The sequence below is a fragment of the Ziziphus jujuba genome, chromosome 1 (assembly GCF_031755915.1).
Source record: "Ziziphus jujuba cultivar Dongzao chromosome 1, ASM3175591v1".
Classification (NCBI taxonomy): domain Eukaryota; kingdom Viridiplantae; phylum Streptophyta; class Magnoliopsida; order Rosales; family Rhamnaceae; genus Ziziphus; species Ziziphus jujuba.
The window spans coordinates 16,154,970-16,172,001 of NC_083379.1; the positions used below are offsets into that span (position 1 = coordinate 16,154,970).

The 17,032-nt window shown below is 34.3% G+C and overlaps 3 protein-coding genes across 9 annotated transcripts; 2 read left to right on the forward strand and 1 right to left on the reverse strand.

Annotated features, from left to right (window-relative positions):
- Nucleotides 1-3,046: 3,046 nt before the first annotated feature.
- On the reverse strand, nucleotides 3,047-6,689 carry LOC107420292 (UPF0051 protein ABCI8, chloroplastic). Of its 5 annotated transcripts, none has more exons than XM_025066966.3 (3): nucleotides 4,925-6,689; nucleotides 4,158-4,389; nucleotides 3,047-3,278 (listed from the first exon to the last, which is right to left on the reverse strand). In XM_025066966.3, the coding sequence occupies exons 1-2, from the start codon at nucleotides 6,404-6,406 to the stop codon at nucleotides 4,171-4,173; spliced, it is 1,701 nt and encodes a 566-aa protein (XP_024922734.3). In that variant the 5' UTR covers nucleotides 6,407-6,689; the 3' UTR covers nucleotides 3,047-3,278; nucleotides 4,158-4,170. The 5 variants fall into 5 exon arrangements, with proteins under 5 accessions (XP_024922734.3, XP_024922740.3, XP_024922736.3 ...); XM_025066972.3 differs by having other exon boundaries at nucleotides 3,047-3,325; XM_025066968.3 differs by having other exon boundaries at nucleotides 3,047-3,372.
- On the forward strand, nucleotides 6,405-12,236 carry LOC107420305 (uncharacterized). Its single transcript, XM_048480855.2, has 2 exons — nucleotides 6,405-6,481; nucleotides 10,343-12,236. Exons 1-2 carry the CDS (start codon nucleotides 6,405-6,407, stop codon nucleotides 11,832-11,834), a joined length of 1,569 nt encoding a protein of 522 aa, XP_048336812.2. The 3' UTR covers nucleotides 11,835-12,236.
- A 764-nt stretch (nucleotides 12,237-13,000) lies between these two features.
- On the forward strand, nucleotides 13,001-16,510 carry LOC107419764 (mediator of RNA polymerase II transcription subunit 21). 3 transcript variants are annotated; one of them, XM_016028570.4, is made up of 6 exons: nucleotides 13,001-13,280; nucleotides 14,128-14,350; nucleotides 15,024-15,101; nucleotides 15,239-15,290; nucleotides 16,104-16,217; nucleotides 16,344-16,510. In XM_016028570.4, the coding sequence occupies exons 2-5, from the start codon at nucleotides 14,144-14,146 to the stop codon at nucleotides 16,178-16,180; spliced, it is 414 nt and encodes a 137-aa protein (XP_015884056.2). In that variant the 5' UTR covers nucleotides 13,001-13,280; nucleotides 14,128-14,143; the 3' UTR covers nucleotides 16,181-16,217; nucleotides 16,344-16,510. The 3 variants fall into 3 exon arrangements, with proteins under 3 accessions (XP_015884056.2, XP_015884047.2, XP_015884064.2); XM_016028561.4 differs by having other exon boundaries at nucleotides 13,005-13,280; nucleotides 16,104-16,510; XM_016028578.4 differs by lacking the exon at nucleotides 13,001-13,280 and adding an exon at nucleotides 13,623-14,029 and having other exon boundaries at nucleotides 16,104-16,510.
- The last annotated feature ends 522 nt before the right edge of the window (nucleotides 16,511-17,032 follow it).

Sequence of the window (17,032 nt, forward strand, 5' to 3'; positions counted from 1 at the left end):
ACTTATGCACAGTTGAATGGTTAAATGTTTGCCAAAGTACTTCAAATTACCAGCTTTATTGCATTGACATTCTGCTTTTTATCTATTCTTACCATTAATCCCCGCATAATGTACAGCATATGTAAATATAATAGATGATTTTAAAAATAATCTATAATAATTAATTATATTTAAATCTAACAATAAAATTATTACTATTTACGTGAGACAATTAATTTCATATGATTATATTAAAAAAAAAAGTAGATATAATTATTTATCCTCATTATAATTAATTATACCTTTTATCCTTATTTTATATAATATAATTATTTATTATTATTATTATTATTATTATTATTATTTACCCTATAAACATATTTTTACTTTTTAAGGTAAATTATTTATTAAATTCAAATTAAAAATATTGATCTATTAAATTAATTATTTGCAAATAATTAATTTCCTTATTTTATTTTGTATTTTTTATTTTTTTTATATTAAATTTTCTATCATAACAGGAAGGAAAATAAAAAAAAATAAACAAAAGAAATAGATAAAAATTACACTGGCTATAAAGTGTAAATAGTAAATAGCTGGGTCATTTATATTATATCACCGCAAGATGAAAAGCCAACTATACATTTTGTTATTATCTGATTTTTATTTTTATTTTTTTTAATAGCTATGTACAAAATTGTAACCCTTTACCCTTAAACCATGTAAGGAAAAGCGGAAAAATTGAATGAAGCAAAATATAATTGTGTATAGAAGATACGTAAAGCTGAACTCATACGGCATAATTTGGACAAATACAATTTTTCGGTTAAAAGGCTTATGCTTGTTATTATCATTATCAACTTAAAAGAATCATGGAAACATGGGAAAGGTAAATATCCATAGAAGAAAAAAACAGACTTAAAATCCACATGTCGAGACTTAAAAATGACTATCTTGAAAAAAGCCATTGACATAGTCACACGCACACACTCTCTTCTCGAAAAGTTCAATGTATGAAGCACTTATATTTTTTTCCAGAAACCCAATCTATCTCTTTTTTTTTTCTTTTTTTTTTTTTCCCTTCCAAATTCATATCTCTCTCTTTTGCTTTCTTCATATAAACCAACAAAAACCCAGCCATTCTTTTACACAGAGAGAGCCCAATAAGAGAGAAACTCAAGACAACAGAGAAGGGATAAGTTTCTCTTTTTCCTTCTCTTTGCTCACCCAGCTGCTGTGGAAGTTTTCTTTCTTCTCGAGAAAAAAATCATTAAACTTTTATGCAACGTAGTACAAATAATTATTCTTATGTGGAAGTAAAATTCCTTTACACCAATTTTACATAAATATCTTGTCATATTAAACTTTGATGTAACATAGTACAAATAATTATTTTTATATGGAGGTAAAATTCCTTTATACCGAATTTTAAAAATTTATAACTTATTACAATATAAAATTTATTCTTATTTGTAGCTAGTTAAGACCAAAATTTTGTGTAATTATATGAAATTTATTTCATCATATGGTATTATTATAAAAAGGTTTTACTGTATATAGAATATGAGTACATATATATCCCTAGGCAATGAGCTTAGTGGACAATGAGATGATACTATAATATATATTGGTAATGCTGGTTATACACACACAGCTTAAAATGTCTGATCTATTCAGTCCACACCCTTTTACGTATCAAATACTCTTCACATTCTCATCATTAGGTATTGTTTTCACCCAAAAAAACGCTAATAATTAAGTTTTTATACCGCATATACCTAGATGCTGTTAGATGGGTTGATGAGGAAATTTTACTTGGATTAAGAAGAAAAAGATTCAAATCTCACCAGCACTTGAGTCAAAGGTTGGATCATACCTACCTAATCCATAGGTGATGATGATCACAATTGGTTATTCATGGTGACCATACATTTTTCTTTATTAGAGTCTACATAAATTATTTATGGTGACCATACATTTCTGGCTTGTTCTCAAGAAGTTTTGGTGCCCGAATTTAGGCGATTTTTATTTCGTCCAGATGCCAGTCAAAACTCTTAGATAAGAGGCTTTTTTCCTGCAAGCCACTTTGATACGAAAAGAGAAATCAACACCCATTGAACGATCAAACAATGGATTTTTCTTTGAATACTCAAGGGGGTTTGGATGGTCAGCAAGGCAAGGGGAAAGAGTGATCACAAATCTCCGGGAAAAAAAGGTCGGTGAGGTTGGTGGGGGCGGTGCTGCGGAATGTGTGGTACAAGGTTGAAGCTGACAATGTTTCCTTCTCTGTTCTGTAGTTTTGCTCCCCGTACTTTTAATGGCGTGGCTTATACTTATAGCTCGTCTAGCTTTGAGTTGTGACCAGTTATGTATTTTATATGAAGAAGGGATACAGTGGCTGGTCGATTTATTGTTTAAGGATGTAAATTAATTCCTCTTAACCACAAATCACTCTTTTCCTTCCAAAAAACATGATCACCAGTTGTTATTTATGATGACCACGCATATTTCATTTTATTAGCGTCTGCATGAATCATTCAACTGCTCCAACATCTGCTTAAATGTTTCAATAATAGTCAAATTATGTCCCATTCTTGCGCCTAATAAGTAACAAACACATATACGTATATATATTCTTCATCATGCTGATCTGCCACAGCATTCATAATCAAACACATGATTTGGAATTTTTTTTTTTTTTTTTTTTTTGATAATTACATGATTTGGAATTGTTAAACATGTACAATTACTTGAAATCTCATAGCAGCACCTCAAATAGCCTATATCCTGCAGTACCGCAATATTTATGATATGCAGTACCATGTCACGTACCATGAATATGGAGTTCGATCCTAAAGGTTTAGTTAGGTTTAGTTAGAAGGTTCTACATTCTCAGAATTCCAAATTATTCTAAAAAATTCCAGAAAATTCTAGACTTATTTTCTAGACTAGTGTAGAAAAGAATCTCTCTATCATATTCCATGTATATATCTTGTAAATAATCCTATAATAATCCAAAACTTAGCTAGTTGTATGTCATGTATACATATTTAGAAAGTTGTAAATCTTTGTGATAGGAGCTAAGTCCTTTATATAAAAAGATTGGATCTTTATTTGCAATATATCCAAGAGTAATACAAGTATTTACATTCTCTCAAACTCTCTCAAGATCTCTTTCTTTCTTATTTCCCACACTTCCTTCCTACGCTTCTTCTCTAGCTTCCGCATTTGTGCAAGCTTGTGAATAAGGCTTACTTTCTTACTTCATACACTTCCTTTCTACACTTCTTCTCTAGCTTCTGCATTTGTGCAAGCTTGTGAGAAAGGCTGACTTAGCAAAGGGGTACTAAGTGCAAGGAAAAGTTGAGAGAGTTAGACCCGTGATAACCAACCCTAATATATCGAAAACAATATAAAATCTTGAGCACATCCACAGAACCACCAACTCAATAAACAAACAAAACGCAGCTCAAAACTATTTCAAGCACTCTAAATGTTAAAAATGAAAAATCAGCAGAACAGCTAAAGTAGAAATTGAAATTTTAATGTCACAACTTGAAATAAGATGTTCAAGGCCAACTACCAACCCGCATCAAAAAAGACTTAGTCTCACTGTACCTACGATTACAAACCAGGTCTTTTTAACATAGAGAGTCGAAATTCAATTTTTGATCATTCATAAAAATAGATGAGATAAATGAATAGTTAGAAAAAGCCACCTGTACCAGTTAAAGAATTAACTGAAATTCCAATAATATTGCAAAAGCTAAACATAGCGTATAATTAAATTGTTAAAAACAATTTAGGCAGCATGACATATTTTCTGCACCATAATAAAGATCATTAGACTGCACAACCATCAATAGTGCATCTGGAAATTATGTATAAAAAGCTTTCCATATTCAACATTTTCTATAATAAACAGACCTCTGAAATTTCAGCAAATTGACCAAAATACTAAATATTGCAAAAGCTATACATAGCGTATAATTAAAGCAACATGGCACAATTTCTGCACCATAATAAAGTCATTAGACTGCACAACCGTCAGTAGTGCATCTAGGAATTATGTACAAAAAGCTTTCCATATTCAACATTTTCTATAATAAACAGACCTCCGAAATTTCAGCAAATTGACCAAAATACTAAATTTCAGTAACATTTAATATCAACTTAACCTCTGATGTTTTCTTAACCCACTGATCCTTCAAGCTTCAGGCTCATCAGTGCATCCACTTCAGCACCAAACTCGTCAGGAAGCTCATTAAAGACATCACGGCAAAACCCAGAAATCATGGCAGCCATGGCTTTCTCATAGTCAATTCCCCTCTGCTGAAAATAAAATAGTTGATCTTCGCCAATTTTGGAGGTGCTGGCTTCATGTTCAATACGAGCTGTAGGATTTTTTACCTGTTCAAAAATATATTTCCACAGATGTTTCACACATTCAAAAGACAATGACAGAAGAGGCAGTAGGTAACAGGAAGGACTTGACAAGATAATGCAAATCACCTACTTCCAGAAATAAGATAATATCAAGGTAAAACTTTTTAATTAGCCAAAACTGATATTGTAAGTCTGACTTCTTGAAACACAAGCGTACAGTCTATGCCAAATAATTATACCATAGCAACAATTCTCTATAGCTGTATTGAGCATTCTCCCTCCATAATTTCCTATCCCATCCCTGGGTTGCACAAGAGCTTATGGTTTCATTGAATTGTCTTAAATGAACTGAAGTAACATGCTTATATGCCTTGAAAAACTTGATATTTTACCTACATAGCCATACTAGTAGGGGAGGATTTTCAATCAAATAAATACTATTATACTTAACCTTAAAGCCATAAAATGGTCACAGAATAAAAATAAAAATACTAACAATACCTAATAACAAGAAAAGTAATGAATCATGATAAATATATATATATATATATATATGTACCTCGATGTATGGATAAGTATTGGCAGCTGCTTGGTCACCAATAAGCATAGAATCACATTGCGAGGAGTTTCGAGCATTCTCTGCCTTGGACTGAACCTTAACAAGACCCCTATAACAGTTCCTCGAGTTGCCAACTGATATGCCCTTCGAGATAATCCTACTCCTCGTATTCTTTCCCTTGTGAATCATCTTTGTCCCTGTATCTGCTTGCTGATGATTATTAGTCAAAGCAACCGAGTAAAATTCACCAATGGTATCATCTCCCTCTAAAACGACACTCGGATACTTCCATGTAATAGCAGAACCCGTTTCCACCTGGGTCCAAGATATCTTTGAGCGAGCCCCTGCACAAAGACCCCTCTTCGTGACGAAATTGTAAATCCCTCCCTTGCCTTCCTCATCCCCCGGATACCAATTCTGCACCGTGGAGTACTTAATCTCCGCGCCTTCAGTACAATACAATTCTACCACAGCAGCATGAAGCTGGTTCCTATCATAAGAAGGTGCAGTACAACCCTCCAAATACTCGACAAAACTCCTATCATCAGCAATAATCAAAGTCCTCTCAAACTGCCCAGTTTCCGCAGAATTTATGCGGAAATAAGTGGAAATTTGCATTGGGCACTTGGTGTCTTTTGGAACATAACAAAATGAGCCATCACTAAACACAGCTGAATTCAAAGCCGCATAATAGTTGTCCTCACTAGGTACTACTCTCCCTAAATACTTTCTAACTAAATCTGGGTACTCCCTAATAGCCTCTGATATTGAACAGAAAATAACACCGGCCTTCTGCAAAGTCTCCCTATGTGTTGTAGCGATAGACTCGCTATCTAAAACAGCGTCTATAGCAATATCAGTTTTGTTGACATTTGCTAATCGATATTGCTCGGTTAGGGGTACACCTAATCTATTGAAGTATTTGAGAAGCTCAGGGTCGGCGTCTTCGAGGCTATTCAAGGTGGGTTTTTTCTTAGGAGCAGAGTAGTAACAAATATCTTGAAAATCAATTGGTGGGTATCGATTATCCGACCATTTGGGTTCTCTCATCTTCAAGAATTTCTCATAAGCCTTCAATCTAAACTCGAGCATCCAATCGGGTTCTTGCTTAAGAGAAGAGATGAGGACAATCGTCTCTTTCGAAAGTCCTTTCGGAATCGCAAAGGAATCGATGTCTATGTTGAACCCATATTTCTTATTGTACTCACGATTACGAAGCAGTTCCTGGATTTTCTCATTTGCACTAGTTGCTGCTGGGATGGGGAGCTTACCTGACGAAGAACCCGGATCGGAAATTATAGTTTTTGGGTCGTATCCAACATCTGCTTGGACCCTGATGACTCTTCTTCCCGGAGCTGGGGATTTCCGATTCGGAAGCTTCAAATATTCAAGCTTTGGACGAAACCCTTTTGGGAATTTGGATGGTTCGGAAGTGGGCTGGGGAGAGAAGCTTGAAATACCGTTAGCTAACAAAGAAGCCATGGATGTGGTTCAGAAAGAAGGCCAGGAAGGACCGCAGAGGGACAACAAGGGCAAAGTGAAGAACAGAACGTTGTGGTTTATTGGATTATGGCCAAAAAAATAAATTTTTTAAACACGAAAATTGCTTTTCATCTGTTTTTCCCTGTGTTTTCTGAAACAAGAAAAACAATTTTTGTTACCTAAAACGAAAATTTTTTATTACCAAAAAATAAAAAAACAAAAACAAATTTTTTTTTGTTAGCTAATTTTAATTTCATGGCCATATATGGGCAAAGGCTCGTGTACAACACATTATCTAGTCTCTTTTTTTATTCTTTTCCTAAGACAATTATTATCTAAGGTCTCGTGTACAACACTTCTCTCTCTTTAGATGAGGACAAAACAGACCGACATAAAACCGACTCTGTGGCCCAAACCATCAAACATTCTTGATTTGGGCTTGAAGCCCATAAAAAAATTATTAAAAAAATGCTAATTCCCATGTCCAAACACCCTGTGAACTTTTTTTCTTTTTTTTTTTTTTTTTTTTTTTCATTTGCTGAGAGAGAGAGAGAGAGAGAGAGAGAGAGAGATTCCAAATCCGAACAAAAAACCCAGCGCCAATTCCTACTTCCTTCGGTTACGGTCAATTTGCCCGTTTCTGATTCTGAGTGAGGAAAATAGAAAACCCACCTCCCCCACAAAGTGACACTGAGAACAGAGCCCGTGCCAGAGAAACATTCTGAGGGCTTTTCAACAAAGAGAAAGGCATACAGGTAAATTTTTTCCTCCTCGTCATTTCCGCTGTTTTCTGTGATCTTTCTAACCCCCCTTTTTTTACGCTTTGAATCCTCGTGAGCTAAATGTAAGTAATCGAAATTGTTTTTGCATTGCGATGATTGGGCTTCTTTTTTTTCTTTTTTTTTTTCGTATTATTGTTTTTATATTCTGGATATGTTAATCAAATGCTGTATTTTTAAGATCAGTCTTAGTATTTATGATTTTGATCTGCTCCGACTGCTGAAACCCATTTTTTTATTTTTTTTGTTTGGTTATATTTATTGGGTTTAGTCGTAGCTGAGCTGAAATTTTAACTTAAAATTTTTTTGATCGAATGAGATGGATGACAGTGTAGAATAAAAGGTTTTACCCATCAAAAATGATTTTATATATGAGAAATATTTTAAAAGGGTGTTTATTCCTTTGTGCATACTTGGTCTTCCATTTTTTTCGGTCGTTGGTATTTTGAAATTTTAAAGTTTCATCTAATTCCTTTGTAGACAAAACGCTGTCTGACATACTGTGGGAATGTAGGTTTATTTCTTTTCCCATATGGGTTCATTTTAGTGTTCTGCCTCTTCTTTTCTTTTCTTCAGTTCACACGTATTCAGGAAAAAATCTCAACTCAACCTTAATTAATGTTTGTTTCTGTTCGTGATGTTGCACCCCCTCCTCCCCCTTTCCCGTTTATTCGGTCTCTTTTTCATTTTTCTACATATTTTTATAGATTTGCCTCAGATAAGAATAGTATAATTTTCTCATTATTTTGTAATATGAACTTTGAAATTTAAATTTTTGAACATCATGATAAGACCATGATCAACAGTTTGGATTTGAAATAGTGAAACATTTGGGAATAAGAAACAAATCATATCTAACAGTAAGTACTAAGAAAACATAAAAAGTGAAAAACAATAAATATAACTGGTTATACCGGTTTAATCATCAAGTTGAGTTATTTGTGTTTGATCATTTTGCTTGTTGTATTAGTTTGTACTTTGCAAGGATTGCTTACTAAATATTATGCAAAATATGATCATATCCGCTGCAGTTTAGCAAACCAGGAATTTGAACAAAGGGTGGGTTCAGGATGCACGTTGCTATACCATTACTCACTAACACTTGAGCTTCTGTAGAAGTCTCTTAAATCTATTAATAATTTGCTATTTGCTAAATTTGCGAGACTTCATTAATGGGAAGGAGGGACAAGAGGATGTAATATGTTACAGGGATTGCTAAAATAATGACAAGTTGTTCTCAGTGATAGTAGTTGCCAAAAGTATCTACTTATGGTTTAATGCCTTAATGCTTTGGTGGTAAGAAAGTGTTTGATATTTGAAAATTTGAAAAACTTGATAAAGGGAAGGACAAGTGGATGTATATGACAAGTTATTCTCAAAATTAAAAGTTGCCCAAAGATCTTTCTTTATCCCATGTCGTATCCTAGTCTTACAAATAAGTATTGGTAGCCAAGAGTTGGGATCTTCCTCATAATTCTCCAACCTTTAATCCTGCTCTTAAATCTAATTGCAAAATGTTAGGTCTTCGTTCTCGCTGCCTCTTGAGATCAGGCCTTCCTTTTTGCAAAATATTGGTTGATATCTTGTGATCTGACATTAATCTTTAAATAAACAAGTCTTGATAATCTCTCGATGGTCTTAAGGAGATTGTAGAAATTAGACTCTTTTTGCGTCTATGCAACGGTAATTTTGTTCTAAGGTATATTGCATGGGTATCTCTTTATTTGGATTTGATTTTATTGTCATTTGAGATTATGAAATTTATGCTAGACTACTGTGTCATTAATTGTGTAAATCAGTAATGGGATTCTATATATATGTATATTTATATATGACATCAAATGCACTTTTTAACTCTAGAATGGTTTTTGTTAGAAGTTTTCATACTTTGTTAAGTTTAAGGGGCATCTTTATGTTTCCAGAATGAAAATAGCTTCACCATTATCATCTTTGAATTCTCCTTTGTAACCTTTGTTTTTTCTTCCAACTTACTGCATGTTTATTCCTCATGGGTAAAGCATTCTACAGGATTGGCAACAGAAAGATATAGAAAACCTTGAATAATGATATGAAATTGGGTCCACACCCCTATTCCATTTTCCATATAAGTAAATGGATTAAGCTTGCTGGGACTTAGGCAGATAATGTGCTAGTTTTGCAAAGGCTGGGGTCTGTATCCGACATTCGGTATAACCTTTAGTGTTTAAACCTTTGTGGATTTACTCAATTGTTGTTGTTTACTATTTAACGTTCTGAGATGTCTTAAAATTGGTGCTAAATCTGATGAATTAAGAGTCAACATACTCCAATCGCCCTTTTTATTTGCTTGTGGATGATAGAATAGGTTGCAGAAAAGTCACTTTAGCAGATCTTATGGTTATCAATCTGCATAATAGCTTGACTTCTGCCCCTGATATTAAACAATATCATTTTCAGTTTTTCTATCTTATTATTGTTTTAGCATACATTTACAATAGCTCTAATTGTTTAATCTTTCCTTATTCTCAAATTTGAAGTTTGGTGATCACCAACTGTTGATTTGGAAGTTGATTCAACCACTATTACGAAGAGTCTCTTTTCCCATGTATGTGAATATATATAAAGGCCCTTAGGAAATTTAACACGACTATATAGTATTGATAGCCATGTTAATAAGGTGGTCAATTGGTTCCATTGTGCTGTGGTGATCCAATATTTTCCTTTTTTCTTTTTTCTTTCATGTTATTTTCTTTATCTTATCCCGGATCAATTCTTCCCCTTGAAAGGGTGAAGTAAACATTGAGAGATTGCTTTTATAGGTAACCTCATCTTAAGCAAGGGTCTACACTTGCATCTTGTCTTCTAGGATGAAAGTACTGACTATATTTCAACTAGATGCATAACATGCATATCTGAACCAATTTTCTTTATGCATCAATCATGTTGATTGAATTCCCTTCAGGAAGTGATGGCCAGAGACAGCAAAAATCATTCTATGTATAGCTGGCTAGAGCTTGATTGTTTAGGTTGTCATTGTCATCAACCTAAAATATGAGAATGTAAATCCGCTGACCTACACAGTTATTGTATCATTTATGTTTTCAATCTCCATTTGTTGGAAATTGTTGAAGAGACAATGAAATTACTGTCTTCCTTGCAGGAAAACATTATAAAACAGTGCTAAATCTGCCTCCTTTTCCATCCATTTGTGCAAGATGAACCAACAGAATCAAGGATCAGGCTCTCAATCACCTGCAGACCCTCCTGTGAAGCGAAAACGTGGACGTCCACGCAAGGATGAGAATTTGGTTCAGTGGGAGGGCATGCCTGCGCCTGATAGTTTGAAGAAAAACAAGCAAAATGCTAATACTGGTGATGAAGATGAAATGGTTGGTCAATTGGTTTCAGGTGTAATTGAAGGTTCATTTGATGCTGGATATCTTCTTAATGTGAAGGTAGGCAATACTGACACCGAGCTGAGGGGTGTCGTATTTCTACCAGGGCGGTTCACTCCAATTACTGCAGCAAATGATGTTGCTCCAAATGCAAAGATGTACAAAAGAAAAGAGATTCATGTCCCAAATCTTAACCAGAAATCTCCACTTTATGATGCTGTTCACCCAGAACAAATTAATAAACAACCTACTGAGCAGAAAAACAAAGTGCCTACACTTGCAGAGCAAACTCAATCTTCTAATTCTCAGTCTGGCATCCCAGTGATAGTAGAGAACCAATCTTCGATGGTTATGGTACCTTTGGCTGATAGTTCGGTAAAAGATGATCCAGGTCTTTCCTTTGGAGGAAAAGTTGTGCCTTTGCAAATTTCGGACCCTGGACTTGATGGTCAGCCCACCTCCATAAAGCATGATAAAGCTCTTGAACAGGATGGGATGTTGCATGAAGTTGAAGTCTGCACGGTGACAAAAGGACCTAATTATTTAGAGTTAAACAAAGAATCAAAAGCGGAAGCAGCATCAGAACCAGTTCTTGACAAATTGCCAGGCATTGAAACAATTAATAAGGAGTCTCAAATTCAACATCAAGTTATAAGTTCTGACGATAAGAGTGGAATGGTTAATGAGGTGAAGAGTCCAAACCTTGAACTCAACCAAACTCCTGTAGTTGCTAAACCTGATTCCATATATTCTGAACTTCCTAGTGGTAAACCAGTCGAAAATGTCACAGAAAAACAAGCTTCAACAGATGAAAATATAGCTCAAGATATACAATCAGGTGATGCTATTAAGATTTCAAATGGAGAGGGTATGCCTGTGATGTTTGAGGGAGATACTGTTCCTTCCGAATCCAAGCTTGAATCTGAAGGATCTGTACATCCTGGACACACTGCCGGGTTAGGCTCATACTCTCCAGCAAATTCCAGCCGACCAGCTATGCTATTTGAGGGAGAGGCCGTTCCATCTGAATCCAAACTAGCATCTGAAGAATCTGTTCTTCCAGGACATGATACTGGGTTAGTTTCATTCTCGGCACCAAATCTCAGCCAACCAGCAATGATATTTGAAGGAGAAGGCATCCCATCCGAATCCAAGCTTGCATCTGATGGACCTATCGTTCCAGGACTGATTCAACCCCAGATCTGCAGTTCTTCTGGTGCCATTGGCAACATGAAATGTGATATCAATGATGCCATTCCACCTTCACAATCTTAGATCCATCAAGTGGTGTCAAATATTCCTGTTGGACATGAGTTTGGTTTATTAAACACAGAGACAGGAAAATTGAAGAAAACCAAAATCCTTGTAGAGTCGTGGCCTTTAGGAATAAAACAGACTTTGTAGTCGCTTAGTATGGCTGCATACTAAAACAGAGTATCAAGTAGATGCAATACTATAGTATAGAATCAGGGACTCCTTTTATTGACTGCTGGAGATGGCTTTTATTAACCATCTCTCAAGACTTTGTTATGGATATGTACCCTTTTTGTATGCATAAGGGTATTCTTTCCATTTTGTTAAGTGGCTTTTTTTTTTTTTTTGGGTCAGGCATTCAGTAGGCTAATTTCTTTTACTTTTGTTTATTTATTATTATTAGTATTATTATTATTTTTATTATTTTCGCATTTACTTTTGTTTTTTTTTATTTATTACATTTTTAGATTATGTTATATTCAGCAGGTAGTGGGGCTCATAGCAAACCAAAAAGAAAAGGTTAATACTTTTTCAGATGGCAATGTTTTAAGAGCAATACATATAAATAAAAGTTGTGGTGATAAAAATGAATAAAATAGGTTGGAAATGATCACAACCTGTTCATAAAATTAGGCTCATTATAATAAAATTTTCCTTTTACCATCATAATTGCTATCATAATCATGCAGTCAAGTGCAATTTATAAACGGTAACAACCAAATTATAGCCTAGTTGATCTATAGTGAATTTAACTTGCAAAATGAAAATGACAATAAACGAGTATCCCTTAAATCCCAAAATTTTGGACACCAAGTAATATATTATTATTTTATTAAGATCACCATCAACTTGTTTATTGAACAAGATAAAATTAGATTGAATTCTACTATTATATGTATAATCTAATTAAATTGAATAAAATTTAAAATAGAATGATCAATCCAGTTTAGTCCAGTTTAATCACATCCAATAAAGGAACCATATATTAATGCAATATAATTTGAAATATAATTTAATAAACAATGTGATAACCACAACATTAAAAAAATATTAAATAAATAAAAAATTGATATATTATATCAATCTTTATGGGTAGGAAACTTTTGATGGGCAAATGAGCATGTACACTTTCAACCTTCGAAGCCTACATAGTATGTGTTGATCTTGACAAAATCAACGGTCACAGATTCTCAACCCCATATCGATTCGTTGTTAGCAAAAGTGTCTGATTGCAACCCCAGACGGCGAAATCCACAATTAAACCACCACGGTCTCTGCTACACATTTTCCAAATTCCATGTGATATACCTAAAATGCCCTCCTAATATTTTCAAATTTCCGCTTAATAGCCCATCTGCCCTCGTTTGCATCTGCGACTGACTACCGAGACCGCCATAGCCAGCAACAGCCGGGACTGCCAGCGACCGTTGTAAGTAGCCAACCCTCAATCCGTCTTCGAATTGGAAGGTATTCATCGCCCTCTCCTCCTTTTTCTCTTCCAACTCACTCAAGGCTCTATCTTTGTATAGTAATTCGAATTTCGTTGCATTTTTGAATTGGGGATTATGGAAAATAGGGACAGGAACAATTTTTCGCATCGTGGTTTTTTCAATTCCTAGAAATACCCATCAAGAGCGAGCCTAGATTCACTGAGTCTGTTATAACCCTTTTTTTTTTTTTTTTGCTATTATTTCTTTTCATTGTGAATGCCAGCATAAATTCTGCGGAGAACGTTTTTGTGTTTCTATATGGATTATGAAGTGTTGAACAGTTGAAGACCGAGATAATTGTTGAAAAAAAAAAAAAAGAAGAAGAAGAAGAAGAAGAAGAAGAAGTTGGTCTTCTTTGCAGCTTGTCCGTTGGTTGTCCAGGATGAATAAAGAGATCTAATTTAACTGCTTCTAGAATTTAGAATTTTTTTTTTTTTTTAATGACAATTATCTTTTTGGTATTAAAGGAAAGGAAAAATTCTGTTGTGTGCTCTTGGCAATTAGAATGTGATCTCCTTAATGATGCTATAGGATTTTATGTACAATTTAAGAGTTAATAGGGTCACATTTATAGCCTCTTTTGAAATGATTGCTAATGTTAAGGACAACCATTTCTGAAGTAGCTGGACAAGGTTGAAATTATAGGAAGAAGAGTCTGCTTCATTTTTCGAAAAGACTACCACTAACAAATAGAGAAAAGATAAATCTTTGAATGTGATCATTTAGGTAATTTAGTTACATATCTATTTTGTTTTTGACTTACTATGTTGTTAAGTCTGTTGGGCTTTTGTAACCTGTTTGCTTCCTTCAACACATTTCACTAGGGGACAATCCTGCTAAATGGACATAATATCCCAATTACAAGAACAAGTCAATACAATTGCTGCTCTTGCCTTCAATACATTTGGGACACTACAAAGGGATGCCCCTCCTGTCCGGCTCTCTCCAAATTACCCGGAGCCACCTGCGGTTCCCTCAGAAGATGCAGCAAAGTTTGCAGAACAGCCCAAGCTCATGAGTGCTGCTCTGGTGAAGGCTGCTAAGCAGGTGGGGAATACTACGCTGGTTGCTAAATTTGTAAAACTCTGGGTATTGTCATCCGATTCAATGAAGCTTCAGTGCCCATATACATAACAAGCGTTGCTTAAGCTATAAATTAATGCATCAGCTTTTCTGAGAATTTCCTTAAAACAAGAACGATGTTCTTGGTGTTTCTTCTTTAAGGACAAATTTTTGAAAGCTGGTTGGATCTTTACATGCATCATTTTAATTAGGTAGTGATTTATAGGACGTTCTTAAAAGTGTTGGTTTTATATTGTACAGTAACATTATGTCATGTCAAAAGAATAATTATCATTAGTTAAATAATATAGTTTGCTGTAAAAACTTAGAATGATAGAAAATATATGGAAAAGTTTACTTGTAAGTTTCCCCAAAATACTATTGTAGCAATAACTGAGACGTGTTTTCATGCATGCAAGGGCTTGATCATGTTTGCAAACAAAATGTATAGGAACATCAGATAACTGTTTAGTTCTTTGTTAGCAAAGTATAACATATTATTTCATGGCTTTCTATCGGAATGGCTATGAGACATTTTGAGTTTCACATCTTTCTTTACCTCATGTTCTTTGCATCTGCATTGTAATAATGTCTGGATGATCACATATACTATTCTTGGGTAATTTTGTTAATGTATTACTACTTGTTTCTTGCTCAGTTTGATGCATTAGTAGCAGCACTTCCATTATCTGATGGAGGTGAAGAAGCACAGCTGAAAAGGATTGCGGAATTGCAGGTATGAAGTCTAACTGATTGTTCCCCATCCCAGATTTTAGGTCTTTCATTTGTTTTTCACGTTATAATTGTAGACATGAGATTTCATGTTCTCTCATAAATTTTTTTCACTAATTTATTTCTTTTGAAACTATTTAGGCTGAAAATGATTCTGTGGGCCAAGAACTTCAGAGGCAACTTGAAGCTGCAGGTTTTTTTTTTCTCTTCCACCTTTGCTAATTCCATCATATTCATATTCATAATATGGCAGAAAATATACAATGATGTGTTCTTAATTTAATGCTTCATAATGATGTAACGTTATTTGCTATTTGACAATTCAATGATGATGTTGCTTATAATAGATAAAAAATTAGTTGTTGCTTTAAGATGCAACCATAAGTATAGTTGTGATATTTGTGAATATACCTTATATATAATAGGGCATGGAAATAGTGTTGAAAATTTTAACAAATATATGAAAAATTAATCTATGCCACCACTAAAGTAAATTTCTGGATTCACCATTGCTGTGCAAGACACTGGCAGGCACAAGCCTATGCAAAAAAGAAAAACACCATAGAAAAACTACTGATCAGAATACAGCAGGAACATTCATCTACCCCAAAGAAGCCTGTTGCTAGTAGAAATTTTTAACATTAGTCAACATTGTCATCCTTGTGCACTTGCTTCTGTTTGATTTTTAGTTAGAATGCAGTTTGGCATTGCTTTGCACCCATTTGTCGTAGATTAAAAGATCCATGAAGAGCTTGAGTATGATAGGAAGAAAGCTTTATCCTTTAAAAACTGAGTTATAAGCCATTGCAATTTAAGATGCCAGTCATCTTGTGGCTGTTTATAAATCTTTATGCAGAATTGGTAATTTGGCAATTTGCCAAGTTCACACATAATTTTTATGAGTTCTTTTCCTTTGCTGTTTATTCTTTTCAAGATTTTTTTTAATGAAATATGGTATAAGCTCCTAATGTGGAGACTAACAATCTCAATCATTTGGTGAAATCAGAGAAGGAATTGAGACAGGTCCAGGAATTGTTCAGCCAAGCAGCAGATAATTGCCTCAACTTGAAGAAACCAGACTGAAGACAATATGGCAGCGGCTCATCTTTTGCATTTCCATGTAATTTGATTAATTGTTCTCTGAGAATATACCAGCTGTAATTTCTTTTCCTAATTCAATCATATTTCATGAATTTAATCCTAGGGGAACAGACACTAACCATGGAGTTGCCTTTCGTCTTTTCAGCAAAAGAGTCATTGTTTGGTCTAGTTTTGCCACGAGGCCGCTTGAAAATCATTAGCTTGAATAATCGCTCTCTTCTGCTTTTTAGTCTGAAAAAAGATGTAAATGATGCGGATACGTACCTTTGTATTTTTTAATTGTTATGATTAACCCAAAATACGTTGCTTTTATATTCTCCAAAAAAAATAAATAAATAAAGGAAAAAATACATTTATTAGGGAACATGATTTCTTTCAATAAGTTCTAACGAGATAATGAACAATTTGAAGGTAAGATAATACACGAGATAAATCATCATTCCTAGTCTCTCAACCAAATTTTGAAAATCAAAGAACTTTGCTTGTAATATTATATTTTCTGGTCAAATTATTTTTATCTTGAATGAAATAATAAAACATGGACACTGAGACTGATGTTAATGCAACAGCACTGAACCAGCTTTCCCTATTGACAGTGCATTTGGCAGCTGATATCAGTCTCATTCATGCAAAATACCATATATTTGAAGAAATTTACCACCGTAGGTAAAAGAAGAGCAGCGGGAGTCCTCAAATTGAATTCCAGGTTGGGCTTTACTTGATGATTTATATCACCCAAAATGAGATAAAAATCCCATAAAGCCTCACGTTAACATTATGACCAATCAGGTACACCCAGTGTGGATGTGGTTTGTTTATGTGGTTATTGATTAG

Bases quoted from the DNA above. Each gene is read 5' to 3' on its own strand.
- LOC107420305 (XM_048480855.2), top strand. From the start codon at position 6,405: ATGGATGTGGTTCAGAAAGAAGGCCAGGAAGGACCGCAGAGGGACAAC. The intron at 6,482-10,342 runs GTTTATTGGATT...ATTATAAAACAG, and splicing joins GTGAAGAACAGAACGTTGTG to TGCTAAATCTGCCTCCTTTT.
- LOC107420292 (XM_025066966.3), bottom strand. From the start codon at position 6,406: ATGGCTTCTTTGTTAGCTAACGGTATTTCAAGCTTCTCTCCCCAGCCC. The intron at 4,390-4,924 runs GTACATATATAT...ATTTTTGAACAG, and splicing joins ATACTTATCCATACATCGAG to GTAAAAAATCCTACAGCTCG.
- LOC107419764 (XM_016028570.4), top strand. From the start codon at position 14,144: ATGGACATAATATCCCAATTACAAGAACAAGTCAATACAATTGCTGCT. The intron at 14,351-15,023 runs GTGGGGAATACT...TTTCTTGCTCAG, and splicing joins TGGTGAAGGCTGCTAAGCAG to TTTGATGCATTAGTAGCAGC. The intron at 15,102-15,238 runs GTATGAAGTCTA...GAAACTATTTAG, and splicing joins AAAGGATTGCGGAATTGCAG to GCTGAAAATGATTCTGTGGG.